Source organism: Crotalus tigris, unplaced genomic scaffold, assembly GCF_016545835.1.
Source record: "Crotalus tigris isolate CLP2741 ecotype Arizona unplaced genomic scaffold, ASM1654583v1 scf7180000017598.18339901613:2243638, whole genome shotgun sequence".
Classification (NCBI taxonomy): Eukaryota; Metazoa; Chordata; class Lepidosauria; order Squamata; family Viperidae; genus Crotalus; species Crotalus tigris.
Window position 1 is genome coordinate 1046906 of NW_024096502.1, and position 16505 is coordinate 1063410.

Below are 16505 nucleotides of genomic sequence, written 5' to 3' on the forward strand. Positions count from 1 at the left end.
CCTCCTTTTGTCTCAAATTAGTTTCAGCCCTTATGAAACGAATAATTTAACCATCATTTATTGGATTCATATCCCTCCCCCTACTTTTTATGTTAATTGTTTATTAGATTTATATCCCTCCCCCTATTTTTGGGGGTGAGAAAGCTCAAAATGAAGTACATAAGAATCCTCTCATTTCCCCCCCCCACCATATCAGCCCATGGATTAGGTCAGGAGTAGGCAACCTTGGCTCTTTTATGATGCGTGGACTTCAACTCCCAGAATTCCCGAGCCAGCCATGCTGAGGGGAAAGGGAGAGGTTTCCAAGCTGAGCCATGCTGGCTCAGGAATTCTGGGAGTTGAAGTCCACGAGTCATAAAAGAGCCAAGGTTGCCTACCCCTGGATTAGGTGGAACCAATAGGTCCAAGAACCCCAGACGCTTCTGTGGCTAATGAGGGGGGTGTCTTTTCATTCCGCCCCAGACCTTGCTTATTAGGAAATCCCAGGGCTGTGGAGTAGATGGTGTGTTTATGGGGGGGAAGGAGAGAAAACCTTTTGAGGAAAGCAACAGAAAGTAGCTACAGTAGACATGTCTGAAAGCAGCCATGTAGAAATACCCCAATAGGTAGGAGTAGAGATTGCATTATATTCAGACAGTGGGGGGTTGATGGGGACTGTAGTCTGACCCACCTGGAGAGGATTGGTCTACACCAGGGGTAGGCAACCTTGGTTCTTTTGTCACTCGTGGACTTCACCTCCCAGAATTCCTGAGCCAGCCACGCTGAGGGGAAAGAGAGTTTCCAAGCTGAGCCATGCTGGCTCAGGAATTCTGGGAGTTGAAGTCCGCAAGTCATAAAAGAGCCAAGGTTGCCTAACCCTGGTCTACACAGTCACATCGGTATCATTTTGAGCATTTGCTGTAATGATAAAACAGGCACATGAAATACTGCAAGGGAACAGGGGGGAAAACTATTCCATGTAGATTATTATTACAACAGTTTCCAGAGAACGGTACTGATCTTTTTAAATCGAAACGGTGCTTCTTCCTTTTTATCAGACTGTCACAGAAAAACATAAAATGAACGTCCCGGAAACCATGAACGAAGTCTTGGACATGTCTGATGATGAAGGTATGTGCATGAAAGAAGACCCCCTTTCCTGGGATTTTTTCTATTGAAATTTGCAACAGTAAATTGCTTCCCTGGATTTGTAAAACGAGCCTAACGTTTTGTTCACTTGAATTGTGCAGCATGCAAAGCGAATGCCCCTGAAATTCTCAGTGACGGTGAATATATGTCAGACGCTGAAGAAGGTATTTCTGGCGCCTTTTCTCTCTTGAGTTGCGGTGGGCTCTGCCCTTCAGAGTTTCCACTTTTTCTCCTAACAAGCTGCCTATCAAAGCTGCATACACACTAGAGTTTGTACGACTAATAGTGCAAAGGCAACAGGGCTGCGTTCTCTCTTTTCTCTATACCAGGCAGCTGAACCTGCCTTGCCTTTGTTAAGCCCACCCCTCCCTCTGCCTGTTGGAGGTCAAAGTTTTACAAGAGTTTCTTCTGGGCATGCAAGAATCTAGCATGATTGTCCTGCATTTGTGGGCCCAAGAAATGGGGTACCACAGATGAGGTGGCCCCAGCAGACCTGTTCTTTTCTTCCATTGCACAGGTTTATTTCAGAGCTGGAGTCCCAACCAGCATCAGTGTACCTGTATAAACAGAAAACAGAGAGCTTTGGGCCGTATCTGAGTGTTTTGGAAATGCATCTTCAGACTGAGGTGCTCATTGTCCCCTCTCCACAATCTCCAAAGAATCTTGCAATAGTGATCTGTTCTGGGAAGTGTTTGCATCAGACTGGCTGATTCCAGTTTTGCAACGACAATATATTTTAGAGAAGCATGTAAAGAACAATAGTACTTGCCGTGTTTGTGTGTAGTTATGAAGAGAAGAGCCCCATTCAGTGGCATTTCTCGTTCTGTCAATCGCAAACAGCAGAGGTGACTTCTTCCCACTTTTCAACACCTGCAGTTTCTTTAGCCAAGATGGAATGTGCTTCACTCGGCAAGATTTTTAACCCTGGTTCCAACTCTCTCACATTATCTTGGATTGTCCAAGAATCCCGTGCATCTTAGACTATGGGAAATTCCTTATTAAGATATCAACTGAAACTTTGCACGCAATGGACACGCTCTGTCAATGGAGCGGGACAATTTGTTTCAAGCAATCGACTGTTTTTATCTTCGTGGCTAAAACTCTGAAACAACTGGAGTGACATTGTAGGTGTTCTTTAGTGAAAAGCACTAGTCATACACACTTGTGTATATGCAGCAAAGTCCTCTTTTACTAACCTTTGTCAATTCTCCTTAGCTACTAGAGTGCCTTCATGACCTCTGACTTTCCTTAACGACTGCAGTTCTTCGGTATAACTTTCTGATTTGGTTCAGGTCCCTTTCTTTACTTTTTTAATCCAAATTGCCATTCATTTTCTTGGGGTATTCTCTTAAGCTGCTGTTGCTTTTTTGTAAAATCAAGTTTCTATGTTATTGTATTAATCAGACTGATAAATATGAAGGATGTATATGTTAAGCAGACTGTCTTTAGAGAGGAAAAGTAGCACAAATCTTTCACGCTAGGGTTCATGAAAGGAGATGGATGGATGGATGAATGGGAGGAGGGATGGACGGACAAATATGGGCTATTTTTAACATTACTGCATATTCTGCGATATTAGTTTAAAAGAGCTGAGACACAAAACCTAAAACAGAAAGTAACTTTCACGGTTGTTTTTGTTTTTGAGGCCTTAAGTTGATGTTGGTTACATTTCATTAAGAACAAAAACATCTTCTCTACAGCTGTCCATTGTCAATTGCAGGTGATTTATTAATTGATTATTTGGTTGTCACGTTGAAAGATGTCTTGAGTTGCCCATTAAATGCAAGGCGATAAGAGCCAACATTGATAGGACAGAGAGTTTTGCAAAGCTGAGTTGTGAAGAGAGATAAGCTTATATTTGATGAACAACAAAATGTATTTTGGGTTTTGGAATGACAAGGTAATATTTGGAAGCCAGCCCAACTGTGGTACTTGCTTCTGCACTGTGCAAAACCTGTTCAGCCTGTCTATTTGCAAACAAAAGTATTAAAGCCTCCCAACAACAGGAAGAAAAACCCTGCATTCCAAATCCTTGGAGAATATGAAGAACAAAGCAGCATTTCTTAGGAGCCACGTCTATAATACATAATAATAGTCAACTGTGTCTTTATAAATGTTTGCCTTAGAATCATAGAGAACCTAGACCGGTTGGTGAGCAAGGTGCCTACCTTTTGCAGGGCAATAAATCCACCAGGCAATGAGGAAAAACAGTGTCAGTTACTTCTGTTAGTCCTTTCCACAATAGGGAGGTTTTCATTTTTGCTCAGATCATTCTACGTCAGTGGTTCTCAACCTGTGGGTCGGGACCCCATTTGGGGTCGAACGACCATTTCACGGGGGTTGCCAAACAATGCAGTCCGCCATTTTCTTTCCCCCTTTTCCTTAGCTGTGCTACTCCCTTTTATTCTATTGGCTTTTGAAAGCCAATAGAATAGACTCTCTTGAATAGAGTCTACTTCTATTGGCTTTCAAAAGCCAATAGGAATTGTCCAGGCTGTCTCTGCCCTGCTGAGCCCGCCAAAAGTCCCATTCTGCAAACGGTACTGCACCAGTTGAGTAGTCCTCGACTTACGACCGGTTGAGTAGTCCTCGACTTACGACCGGTTGGGAGTCACGGCATTAAAAAGGTTGAGAACCACTGTTCTACGTTATTTGGCGTGTCCATCCTTAATGCCTGCTGAAGAGGGGGTAAAAACAAAGACTCCTTTAAGTAAAGGGCAGTTTCTGGTGACCTCGTGGACACATTTGGGGAGCTTTCATAACAGAATGGAAGGGATTGGCCATGGGTGTCTTCTAGAGTAAGAGTCTTTGGCCTAATGTACAGTATTATCGTTGTTGTTGTTAGTTGCAAAGTCGTGTCCGACCCATCGCGACCCCACGGACAACGTTCCTCAGGCCTTCCTGTCCTCTCCCATCTTCTGGAGTCCCTTTAAGTTCACACCTACTGCTTCAGTGACTCCATCCAGCCACCTCATTCTCTGTCGTCCCCTTCTTCTCTTGCCCTCCATCTTTCCCAGCATTGGGCTCTTCTCCAGTGAGTCCTTCCTTCTCATTAGGTGGCCAAAGTACATGAGTTTCAACTTCAGGATCTGGCCTTCTAAAAATAGATAGATAGATAGATAGATAGATAGATAGATAGATAGATAGATAGATAGATAGATAGATAGATAGACAGACAGATTTGTTGTTAGTTGCGAAGTCGTGTCCAACCCATTGCGACCCCATGGACAACATTCCTCCAGGCCTTCCTGTCCTCTACCATCTTCTGGAGTCCCTTTAAGCTCACGCCTCCTGCCTCAGTGACTCCATCCAGCCACCTCCTTCTCTGTCGTCCCGTTCTTCTCTTGCCCTCCATCTTTCCCAGCATTAGGCTCTTCTCCAGGGAGTCCTCATTGGAATGTACAGTGTAGCCCTGGGATTTCCTGGTTGGTTTCCATTTAAGCATGAACCTAAGTTCAATCTTGCTTAGCTTCTTTTTCTTTGAATTGCTGCTCCGTGCTTGGAACAGAAGAGACAGCAGTGCAAAACAGTCCCATAGGCAGACCCCAATGGGTCTCACCATATGAGAACCAAAGCACTCAGACCAAAGGTTTTTTTTTTTTTAGTAAGGGAGATGTCCATTCTTGAAAGATGGACACAATGTTATCCTTAGTCTAGTTTTCTGTTAAATCCACTAAGCACCCACTATTTCTCATATTGATGAATAACTTCAATAAATAACCCGGTTACATCATTAGAAGTCTTGAAGGATCCAGTTAGGACAGAGAAATCCCCGAGAAAATTGGTTTGGTACCGTCCTTTTCTTAGGATTTCCCAGACTAGTCAAAAGCCTTCAACTTCCCAGTACCTTTTCCTGCAATTCAGTGGTTTTCAACCTGTGAGTCGGGACCCCATTTGGGGTCGAACGACCATTTCACAGGGGTCGCCAAACAACGCAGTCCGCCATTTTTTACCCCTTTTCCTTAGCTATGCTACTCCCTTTTATTCTATTGGCTTTTGAAAGCCAATAGAATAGACTCTCTTGAATAGAGTCTAACTCTATTGGCTTTCAAAAGCCAATAGGAATTGTCCAGGCTGTCTCTGCCCTGCTGAGCCCACCAAAAGTCCGATTCTGCAAACAGTGCTGCACCAGTTGAGTAGTCCTCCACTTACGACCGGTTGGGGGTCATGGCATTAAAAAGGTTGAGAACCACTGCTCCAATTCCTAATCAGCTCCAACCTGCCTGGGTTGTCTGAAATCTGTCAAGCTCAAGTAGGTGTTATGGGGGCCAACCTCTGCTCCCCCCAGTAGCTCCATGGGGGATGGCAGATATTCAGCGGTTTCACCGATTTTGCAGAACCGAAGAAAACATGTACGAGGCAGTTATTTTATCCTTTTGTTTTGGTAAGATAAAATCCTATTTCTGGCCTTTAACGTAATTTGGGAAAGGCGTATCCAACTACCGTGTGCATTTGACACAGAAACCAAATCAATCCTTTTGCAAGAAAACCCTGACATCCTGTCTGCATGTCATAACTTTTAGGGAAGACGAAGTGTGAAGCCAGAAAGAGGGTGTTCTGACAATTCATTTGGCCATAAAAAAAAAAAAAGGAAGAAAGGTCTTTGAAATAAAACTGGACTTTGAGAGCACTGGACGAGCGGCCTGGAGCCAGAACCGATTATGGGAATGGCTTGAAAGTTAAAGAAAGGTGCACCAGCCAGCTCGGAGCTACTCCACACCTTCCCCGCTCGCCTTTAGACCAGTGGTTCTTAATCTTTTTGAACGCATCGCCCCCTTGAGCCAATGAGGAAGTTGTCATCGCCCCCCCCTCCCCCAACATCACCTCTCAATCACAACATAGGAAATAATTCTTCAATTTATGCAAACCCTTTTTTTGTTTTCTTTAAAATTGTCATCAGGACAGATCGATGCAAATAGTTTATTTCCAGTCTTTTCCCCATATCTCCCATATTCTGGCCAAGGGCATGCCACTGTATGGGTAGAGGCTACTGCGCAACACGCACGAAGATAAGTGATGCGTATTCACATATGTACGGCGTTCTGTACTGAAGCTAGCTGGAGGAACCTTTGAAAACACAATTCAATCTGCTAAGAGCGAGCGATCTGATGTTTTTGTACGACAGATATGCAGCGATTCACTGTACGAAAAAGTCTCAAAAGTGTCCCCAAAACTCCTCGCTCCATTGCCCCCATATCGCCCCCTTTTCGTTCCATCGCCCCCCTGAAAAATGAAATCGCCCCCTGGGGGGGCAATATTGCCTAGGTTAAGAACCAGTGCTTTTGTTGTTGTTGTTAATTGCAAAATCGTGTCCGACCCATCGCGACCCCATGGACAAGGTTCCTCCAGGCCTTCCTGTCCTCCACCATCTTCTGGAGACCATTTAAGTTCACACCTACTGCTTCAGTGACTCCATCCAGCCACCTCATTCTCTGTCGTCCCCTTCTTCTATTGCCCTCCATCTTTCCCAGCATTAGTCCCTTCTCCAGTGAGTCCTTCCTTCTCATTAGGTGGCCAAAGCACTTGAGTTTCAACTTCAGGATCTGGCCTTCTAAAGAGCAGTCGGGGTTGATCTCCTCTAGGACTGACCGGTTTGATCGCCTTGCAGTCCAGGGGACTCGCAGGAGTCTTCTCCAGCTCCATAGTTCAAAGGCCTCCATTCTTTGGCGCTCAGCCTTTCTTATGGTCCAACTTTCACAGCCATACAGTGCTTTAGACAACCGTTTTCAGTTGGTGCCCTCTCCTCTCCCTTTTCATCGCTGCTTGCCAGGGGGAAATTGCCAACGCTGTTAATGATTAGCCAAAGCCGTTGTGTACTCCCTGGCCACCTTCCCTGACTTTCAGGAGACACAAGCAGATCCCCAGAAGCCTTTCCTTCCCCCACCCAAAGGGATCTGGGAATCCTCCGACCTCTCCAGGTCGCCCCTTCCGCCACCCCCCCCCCCCAGCTCCGGAGTGGCTGATGCGCGTTTTTGCTGGATTCCCGCCTGTCCCAGGCCTGCAGGCTTAGTTAGCCCAGGAGCGCGTTTCAAGTTACAGGGCGAAGGGGAGGCGAAGCCGCCCGACGCCCAAGCGGTGCCCTCATTTCCATACAAATCACCGGCTGGGCTGCCCTGGTCCTTTCCGCCGGCCGGCCGGCCGCGTCGGAAGAATGCCGGGAGGAGGAGGAGGAGGAGGAGGAGGCGGGCGGACTGGCTCGGCGGCCCCTTCCCTCCCGCAGCTGCTCTCCGCTTAGAGCTGCGGGGACTGGCTTTGGGGAGGCTGGGAAGACGAAAGCGCCCGGGACTTCCAGCGCACGTGCGGGCGCAGCCCGGGAGCTGCTCTCCGCTTAGAGCTGCGGGGACTGGCTTTGGGGAGGCTGGGAAGACGAAAGCGCCCGGGACTTCCAGCGCACGTGCGGGCGCAGCCCGGGACGCGAGGAGCCCCCCGTCCCCCCCGGAGCCGATGCTGCTTTGGCGGCTGGAGGATCAACCGCAACAGCAGCAGCAGCGTTTGGACCTCGCGGGCCCGGCCGCGGGCGGAGAAGACCGGGAGGCTGAGGACGAGGCGGGCGGAGATGGCTTTCCAAGGCAGTAAGGCCCTTCGCGCGGCTTCTCCCCCCCCCTCGCCCCGGGTGCCGGGGGAGCGGGACCCCCGCGGAGCTCTCAAAATGGATCTGGGACGAAGCGCAGTTGTCGGAGAAAGTGGGGGGGGGGAGCGGAGAAAGTTGATCTCTGACTTTGTTGCTGGCGGGGGAGGGTATTTTTAGCCTTGGCCTGATGAGTTAAAAGCGGGGCTCCGGTCGTGTTGTTCAACACACACACACACACACCTCTTCTTTGCAAGGGTGGCGAGCCTAAAATCCACAGAGCGGCAGTGGTGGAGGAGGGGAAGGAGGAAAAGGAGGGGAGTGGGCTTCGTTCAGCCCGGTTGGGAAACCTGCGCGGGCAACTCTGATTTTGTACGTTGCTGGTGGAACCTCAGGCGGATCCCACCACCCTTAACTTTGATTTAAGTGGAGGGGAACCTTTGATTTAAGTGAAGGGCAACCTTAACTTTGATTTAAGTGGAGGGGAATCTTAACTTTGATTTAAGAGGAGAACCTTAACTTTGATTTAAGTGGAGTAGAACCTTTGATTTAAGTGGAGTAGAACCTTTGATTTAAGTGGAGGAGAACCTTAACTTTGATTTAAGAGGAGGAGAACCTTTGATTTAAGTGGAGGAGAACCTTAACTTTGATTTAAGAGGAGGAGAACCTTTGATTTAAGTGGAGGAGAACCTTAACTTTGATTTAAGAGGAGGAGAACCTTTGATTTAAGTGGAAGAGAACCTTAACTTTGATTTAAGTGAGGAGAACCTTTGATTTAAGTGGAAGAGAACCTTAACTTTGATTTAAGTGAGGAAAACCTTTGATTTAAGTGGAAGAGAACCTTTAAGTGGAGGGGAACCTTTGATTTAAGTGGAGGGGAACCTTTGATTTACGTGGAGGAAAACCTTAACTTTGATTTAAGTGGAGGAGAACCTTTGATTTAAGTGGAAGAGAACTTTAACTTTGATTTAAGTGGAAGAGAACCTTAACTTTGATTTAAGAGGAGGGGAACCTTAACTTTGAACTTTGCAGGGGCCTTTGTATTTCAGACTATCTTAACTTTGTTGCCTTTGATTTAAGTGGAGGATGATTTAAGTGGAGGGGAACCTTTGATTTAAGTGAAGGGCAACCTTAACTTTGATTTAAGTGGAGGGGAACCTTTGATTTAAGTGGAGGAGAACCTTACTGTAACTTTGATTTAAGTGGAGGAGAACCTTTGATTTAAGTGGAAGAGAACCTTAACTTTAAGTGGAGGAAAACCTTAACTTTGATTTAAGTGGAGGAGAACCTTAACTTTGATTTAAGTGGAGGAGAACCTTTGATTTAAGTGGAAGAGAACCTTAACTTTGATTTAAGTGGAGGAGAACCTTTGATTTAAGTGGAAGAGAACCTTAACTTTGATTTAAGTGGAGGAGAACCTTTGATTTAAGTGGAGGAAAACCTTAACTTTGATTTAAGTGGTGGAGAAGCTTTGATTTAAGTGGAAGAGAACCTTAACTTTGATTTAAGTGGAGGGAAACCTTTGATTTAAGTGGAAGAGAACCTTAACTTTGATTTAAGAGGAGGGGAACCTTAACTTTGAACTTTGCAGGGGCGTATTTCAGACTATCTTTGTTGCTGTTGGAATGTGGCTTTGATGATGACACAAAGGGGAGAGATTAAGGCAGAGGAAGTCAGCCCCTTGGTGCCTCTGCTGTCTCATTCACATTGAAGGAACCAGTTGCCTTCACTGCAGTCTCTCATGGCTGGTGGGACTTAAGGCCAAAAACAGCCTTAGGAGAGAGATTAAAACCCACGGCTATTTTACATGGGTGGCTGCTTTAATGAGACATTTTACTCACATGTTTTTTAACATGGTTCATAAACTGGTCTTTATCTGGATTATAGTAATGAGGTGAGCCAAATGTTTTAAAGTAAACTCAAGTACTATAGATTCAATATTTCGTTTTCAAAAAGCAAATTCCTAGCAGTTAAGTGTATGGTATCTGTATCTAAACCTGGAAGCCACATGTATGAGGAAGAATTTATTTTTGTTCGGTCCTCCTGAGACAGAAATCAAGGAAAAGCGAGGTGGCATTTCATTTTTCTCCAGATTCACCTCCTGGGTAGTTGTGAATTTCACTTCCACAAACCAGAATTCAAAAATGTCATCTTCTGCCCCATAGATGGATCTGAGGGGTCTCTGGCAGGCAGCGTTGTAGCAGAAGGGGGACCAAGTGGAGAGTTTTTGTATTCTCCCTAAAACAAACCAAGATTATTCCCTGCCTGTCTACAGCTTGAGAGATCCTATATACATTGTTGGCCGGGTGCATCTACCAAGGGTATTTTTTCTTCTCTGGTTGGAGACCCAGATCTTTGCTAAAATCTGGTTCTTCCTGTTCTGCGTCACTTTGAGCTGTCTGTACCTCAAATAAAGCAGCTTGGCTCTGAATGTGAATCCAGCTTTGGTCTGCCCTGTCTTTCTTGGACCAACCTGGACCTCCCAGCTTGGGTTGCCTGTAGTGACACCCACCTTCTTTTGCCTTGTTCTCCAAAAAGAGAGAGGACTTCTTTGGTGGTGTTCATGTCTTTACCTCAGTGTGGATTCTCCGTGCTGAATAAAAAAAATATATTGACATCTCCCGTTCTCCACTAGGAATTCTACAGGTTGTTCCTTTCGGGTCACCCTTGTCCCTTGCTCTGAAATGTCCCCATTTCAGAATGGAAAAGAACAGAGAGCTACAATTCAGCAAAGGAGGGAGAAGGTGGGACTAAGGAAACATTCTGTGATTAAAGGAAGATTACAGAGCAGAGCAAATGGCCCGCCACAAACCTCTTCAGAAAGTTACACCCAGCATCTGAACCTGGAAAGAAAACTCACCAACTGTTTCTGTGCTTGGCACCAAACGGGTGGAAGTTAAAAGCGGCGTGGACAGGTTTAGGGAGCGAGGGAGGGAACGGATTAGGAGAGATGGATGCAGAGAGGGGTCCTATGAAAAGCCACATTTTGAAGAAGGAGATGCCTGCTGGTTTTTGAGCCTCCCATAATGCTGGGCTATTGTATGGGCAAAACACCTGTGACTCTCCTAGAGCAGGGGTAGGCAGCCTTGGCTCTTTTATGACTCGTGGACTTCAACTCCCAGAATTCCCGAGCCAACCATGCTGAGGGGAAAGGGAGAGGTTTCCATGCTGAACCATGCTGGCTCAGGAATTCTGGGAGTTGAAGTCCACGAGTCATGAAGGGGCCATAGTTCCCCCATGCTGGCTCAGGAATTCTGGGAGTTGAAGTCCACCAGTCATAAAAGAGCCAAGGTGGCCTACACCTGGCCTAGAGGACAGTCATTTCATTTAAAAGTGATCACACTGAAAAAAAGCTGGTGCTGAGCTCCTCTGAATTGAGATCAGATTAACAGCTGGACCCACCTGGATTTTTTTCTCTACCTGTGAACAGGTACTAGCCTAAGAGGGAAACTCAGCTAATTAATATTTCTAAGCTTAACCTCCAGGGCACCGATTATGGGCCAGGGAGAGGAAGGAAGGAAGGAAAAATTGGATTTTAAAGTTCCTTGCATTTGGGCTGAGCATCCGGAGGCCGAGAAACCACAGCAGATCACCTTTTGTGGCTGTCAGAAAGCAGCTGCCCACCTGTGCCCCTGTTGTGAGTTCAGGTGAAATGGATACAGGTGTCAGAAAGCAGCTGCCCACCTGTGTCCCTGTTGTGAGTTCAGGTGAAATGAATACAGGGATCCCTTTGCCTTTATTAGGTGTTCTGGATACCACCTGTTTGTCTTTCTTTTTTTAAAAAAAGCTGTGGTTCAAGATGGTGATTAATCCATGAGATGACATTGGGGTTTCATATAAAGAGGGGCCCTATTTATGCTTCAGTATGTATGAACCCATGAAGGAGGATTTCTCTCTTTTTTTTTTACAAGGAAGAGACAGATAATGGTTGATGTTTTTCACCCTTCAGCAGGCCCGACGATGGGTGTGTATGTGGTTGTGTGTGGCTTTTATTTCCTAGCAAGGTTGATAAAAGGTGGGCATCCCAATGTTTGGGATATGTTCCTGAGTTCCACTTGCTTTTTTTTCTGCTGGCAGGTGAAGATGCAATCACAGGCGACACGGACAAGTATCTTGGGCCTCAGGATCTCAAAGAATTAGGGGACGACTCTCTGCCAGCCGAAGGCTACATGGGCTTCAGTCTGGGAGCCCGATCTGCCAGGTAGGAGCATGCTTTCCTCATAAGCATCTTTTTTCCGGAAAAACATCTCTTTCTGCAGAAGTTCATTCAAGTCCCATAATGTCACCGCTTGGTTGCTTCCAGCCTGTCCGTGATGCCTTCATGATTTTAGCCCATCTCTGCTCTGCCTTCTACGAGAGTTTTGTTATGGCGAAAGAGTAATTCTACAACCCACCGCTTCCGTTCCACCCCATTCAGTAGGCTTATTCATTGACTCAGGTGAATCAATCACCATTTCTCCCCGATACCTGCTCACACCCCACATCCACCAGAAGTTTCCTTTGGAAACAGAGGAGAGCTTTGTGTGGGACTCCCACAGCTGAGCCACCAAGCCCCATTTTGAAAGAAAAACTGGTCTTTAAGGCCATTTGGTACTTAATGGGTTCCTTTCCCAAAAGAATGCATTGTCCACCCCGTGGATCATGGTCAGTGTCTTGATTTGTTTGTCAGTTGTCACCTCGCTGCCAAAGCCCTTAGCCAGCCTTTGTTCCGAAAGGAATGTGCAGCTTGGTTGCAAGGGAGGAAAATGGGTCATGGGCTGCCCACTTTCCACGCGGGATAAGCAAGAAGCTCATACTAGCAAGAGCATCTTCCAATTTGCTAGGCTTGAAACGTGTAAAGGCCATCATTTTGGAGATGGTTTTCTCAGCTGGGAAAGAGGAGTCAGTTTACAGGCGGTGGAATTGTGAGGCTAATAATTAAACCTCCCAAGCTCAGCCCCGAGGACATTTTCCTATAGCTTAAATGATTGTTTGTAGAAAGTCCTTTCATTATCTGGCAGCGAGTGGCATCTTCCCCCAAGGCACAGCGTGGACGCCTTGTTCCTGGGTCTGCCTTGGTCCAGAAGCCTTTACCCCCGCTTAGCCCTTCAGACTCTTCCTTCATGGAAAGAGGAAGGAAAGGAAGGAAATAATTTACTCCCATGTTTCCCAATCTTTCCAGCTTTAAGATTTGTGGGCTGGCTAGGGCAGGGCTAGGCCACCTTGGCTCTTTTATGACTTGTGGACTTCAACTCCCAGAATTCCTGAGCCAGCCATGCTGAGGGGAAAGGGAGAGGTTTCCATGGTGAGCCATGCTGGCTCAGGAATTCTGGGAGTTGAAGTCCATAAGTCATAAAGCGGCCTAGGCCAGAGGTAGGCAACCTTGGCTCTTTTATGACTCGTGGACTTCAACTCCCAGAATTCCTGAGCCAGCCATGCTGAGGGGAAAGGGAGAGGTTTCTAAGCTGAGCCATGCTGGCTCAGGAATTCTGGGAGTTGAAGTCCACCAGTCATAAAGCGGCCTAGGCCTAGGCCAGAGGTAGGCCACCTTGGCTCTTTTATGACTGATGGACTTCAACTCCCAGAATTCCTGAGCCAGCCATGCTGAGGGGAAAGGGAGAGGTTTCCAAGCTGAGCCATGCTGGCTGAGGAATTCTGGGAGTTGAAGTCCACGAGTCATAAAAGAGCCAAGATTGCCTACCCCTGGGCTAGGGAATTCTGGGACGTGAAGTCCACACACCTCAAAGTTGCTGAGTTTGAGAAACACCGATTTACTAAGTCGTGTGTGAGTTCAGCATTGCACAATTCTATCAGATAAATGTTACAGTCTTCCCAGATTTCTTATTTAAATAGTGTAACATTCCACTGGTGGCGTTGTTATCTGGGCTCTTACTCCACAAAATGTAAACTGTGGCTTTAGTTGTTTATCAGAGAATATTTCAGTGTTAAGCTAGTGAATACTGTAGTACATACTTGAAGAATGAATGAACGAATACAGGCACATATCCCAAAGATATTTATGGAATGTTAATCTGCCACTTCCTTATTCTCCCTCCCTTAGGATCAGAGCTGCTTAGCTGACTGTAATGCTCTTTGGTAGAACCTCACCCTAAGATGAACACCACAGTAATAAAACAATTATTTATATCTAGAAACACTAAACGACGAATGCAAATTGTGGTCAGAACCATTGAAACCAATAGCAATTGTCATGTCACTAATGATATAGGAAACAGATGAACCTTGAGGCTTTCCTTAGTGACAACTGCTGAAGTGGACTTCCAATGGTCCACTTCCATTTCAGAGTTGCAGGCCTGCTACACTAAAGCATATTTTAAGTCTTGTTCCTGTTAATTAGCATTTTAAATTGGCTTTACAAGTATGTTGGCCGAAACTGACGTTGGTAGAATAGAAGTATTCCGTGAATTTCTTGTATCTCTAGTGTCAGCTGTCAGGCAACAGTATACTGTAGAAGTCTTGGCACCTGCACAGAGAGTTTGGGAAAAACTCTGGACTGGAGACCTCACAAGAGCATGGTCAGTTTCTCCAGAAAAGGTTAGGGCTGCCTTTGCTCATTAAAACCATCCCTGTCCATTGCTTTCCTGATGGCCTTGGGGTGCAGCAGACCCAGGAGAACTTCAAAACGATGTATTGGGACTGTCAAGGAGAGCCCAGCCCATCTAAAATCAGTTGCAACCCCCTAATAGCAGTTCATAAGGATACCGTGCTAAGAACTGCCTAACAGTTTCATGGCAAGTGGTATGTATCTTAAATGCATCATTCATTAATAATAGGATCATACTGTTCTCTTTTTAGCCCATTCCCTGTGTCAGTCATATGTCAGGGTTCTCCTAAAAGGCTTTGTCATAAAAATAGGCTAAAAAGAAGCTGAAATTTTAGGCAGAGGCATGTCGGTCTTATAACAAGAGCCGAGGTGGTGCAGCAGTTAGAGTGCAGTACTGCAGGCCAATTTAGCTGACTTTGTTCAGCAGGTCAGCGGTTCAAATCTCACCGGCTCAAGGTTGACTCAGCCTTCCATCCTTCCGGGGTAGGTAAAATGAGGACCCAGATTGTTGGGGGCAATGTAAATATATATACACATTGCTTACTGGTGTACACCGCTTAGAGAGTGCTTGCACTTAAAGTGGTATATAAGATAAATAAATAAATAAATAAATAAATTTGGCATTGAAAATGTTTTGCCCAGAAGATCAGATCAAAAACAACTAGATCTCTGCTAGGCTTCTTCAGCAGTGTCAGTTCCTCATTCTCAAAACTAAACCATCTCTGAACAGTTAACGTCCTCCGAGGCTTAACCATCGACCATCAAAAAGTAGACCTTTGCAAGGACTCGTGAAGTCCTCCTATACCGCAGTCCAGGGGGACTTGTGGTTGAGCAGTATCTGCTGGCTGCTAGTTCTCCAGCCTAGATTGAGAGCTGTTCCTGTCATCCCACAAGAACATGGCAGGAGATGATATTAGGCCAGAAGTTGTCCGTGTATGTAGCCCAATCACCTTGATCCCCATTGGAAGTTCTCCAGGATCAGAAGCAAGAGTATTTTCCCGTCTTCTCTTACCTACAGTTTCTTAGGTGGAGATTTCATGTAGCCACCCAGAGTTGTTTTTAGTAGATGGGCAGCCTACGTAGATTTCTTTCATCAGTAAATAATTAAAAGCCAAAGAAAATCAACCAAGGAAGCTTTTTTTTCTTTTTCCATTTGGTGGCTATGTCATCTAGCTCTGGCACTGTGCTTTTTCCCCCACTGATTCTTTGCTTTCTATTTCTCCTTCTTTTTTCCTTTTCCGTTGAACGTTTCTAAACCTAGTCCTAAGGTCAGGTAAGGAAGCATGGCCTCAGCCTGGTAATGTTTCTCTGATTTCACCGTTTCTCATTCCTCTGCTTGCTTGTGGTTTATTTGAGTTAGCATCGCAGCATCTCATGACTGTTTGGTTGCACCTATTCCAAATAATGCTGTTTTCATGGCTGCAGTGAAATGCCCTATAGGGCAGGGGTAGGCAACCTTGGCTCTTTTATAACGCGTGGACTTCAACTCCCAGAATTCCTGAGCCAGCCACGCTGAGGGGAAAGGGAGAGATTTCCAAGCTGAGCCCTGCTGGCTCGGGAATTCTGGGAGTTGAAGTCCACGAGTCATAAAAGAGCCAAGGTGGCCTACCCCTGCCCTGTAGGGTTCTAGCGCTTAGTGGCTTGATAAGATGGACGGCTTGAATAATCCGCCAAGTTCTTCTCCTGTTCAAGATGGTGATTAATCCGCGAGATAAACCTGCTAAAAGTGATGAGATTTTGTAGAAAACAAACAATTTGGGAAGATTTACTCTGAAGTGCAGAGTGCATGTCCTATGCTGTTCAGTTACTTACGCATTCTTATTTTTTTTTTAAATTAGCCCCCAAACCTTCTTGTGTTTGCTGAATGCGTATTATTTGACTTTTTTTCTTTTCTTTTTTTCTCCCTTACAATAGTAAGCATTTTTTTTTTTAACGTGGCATGTCTTCTAACGTTTGCTCTATGCAACTTCCAGGATTAAAATGTCAGACGTAAATGCATAGCCTTCGCTTTGGTAGATTCCAATTGTTTTCCTCCAAACTTCAGGAGAAGGTGATAGGTTGACCTGTTCATCCCATTGTGTCCCTTGCATACAATAAAGAGACAGTCTTCACCCTGTTGTCCACTGAGCTAAACTCTTGGGACTCTCTGCTTATCAAGGACAGCCTCCTAATTGTAACCCTGGAATTTGAACAAGTTAACCTCCGTTGGCCCGTGACTTGTCCTTTGTTTCTGAGGGCCGGTTAATCTGAAAGGCCTGAGGCTGG

The 16505-nt window shown here is 45.7% G+C and overlaps 1 protein-coding gene across 42 annotated transcripts in view; it reads left to right on the forward strand.

Annotated features, from left to right (window-relative positions):
* The window catches only part of ANK3 (ankyrin 3), a 338705-nt gene that overhangs the window by 244719 nt on the left and 77481 nt on the right, over nt 1–16505 (forward strand). For 25 of the 42 annotated variants that reach the window (XM_039366374.1, XM_039366365.1, XM_039366433.1 and 22 more), the window contains 3 exons: nt 1038–1110; nt 1230–1292; nt 11774–11897. In XM_039366374.1, coding sequence (XP_039222308.1) covers nt 1038–1110; nt 1230–1292; nt 11774–11897 — 260 coding nt within the window. Of the gene's footprint in view, nt 1–1037; nt 1111–1229; nt 1293–7569; nt 7701–11773; nt 11898–15501; nt 15514–16505 lie in introns of those variants that run through there. The other 17 variants (XM_039366472.1, XM_039366672.1, XM_039366453.1 and 14 more) reach the window with 5 other exon arrangements.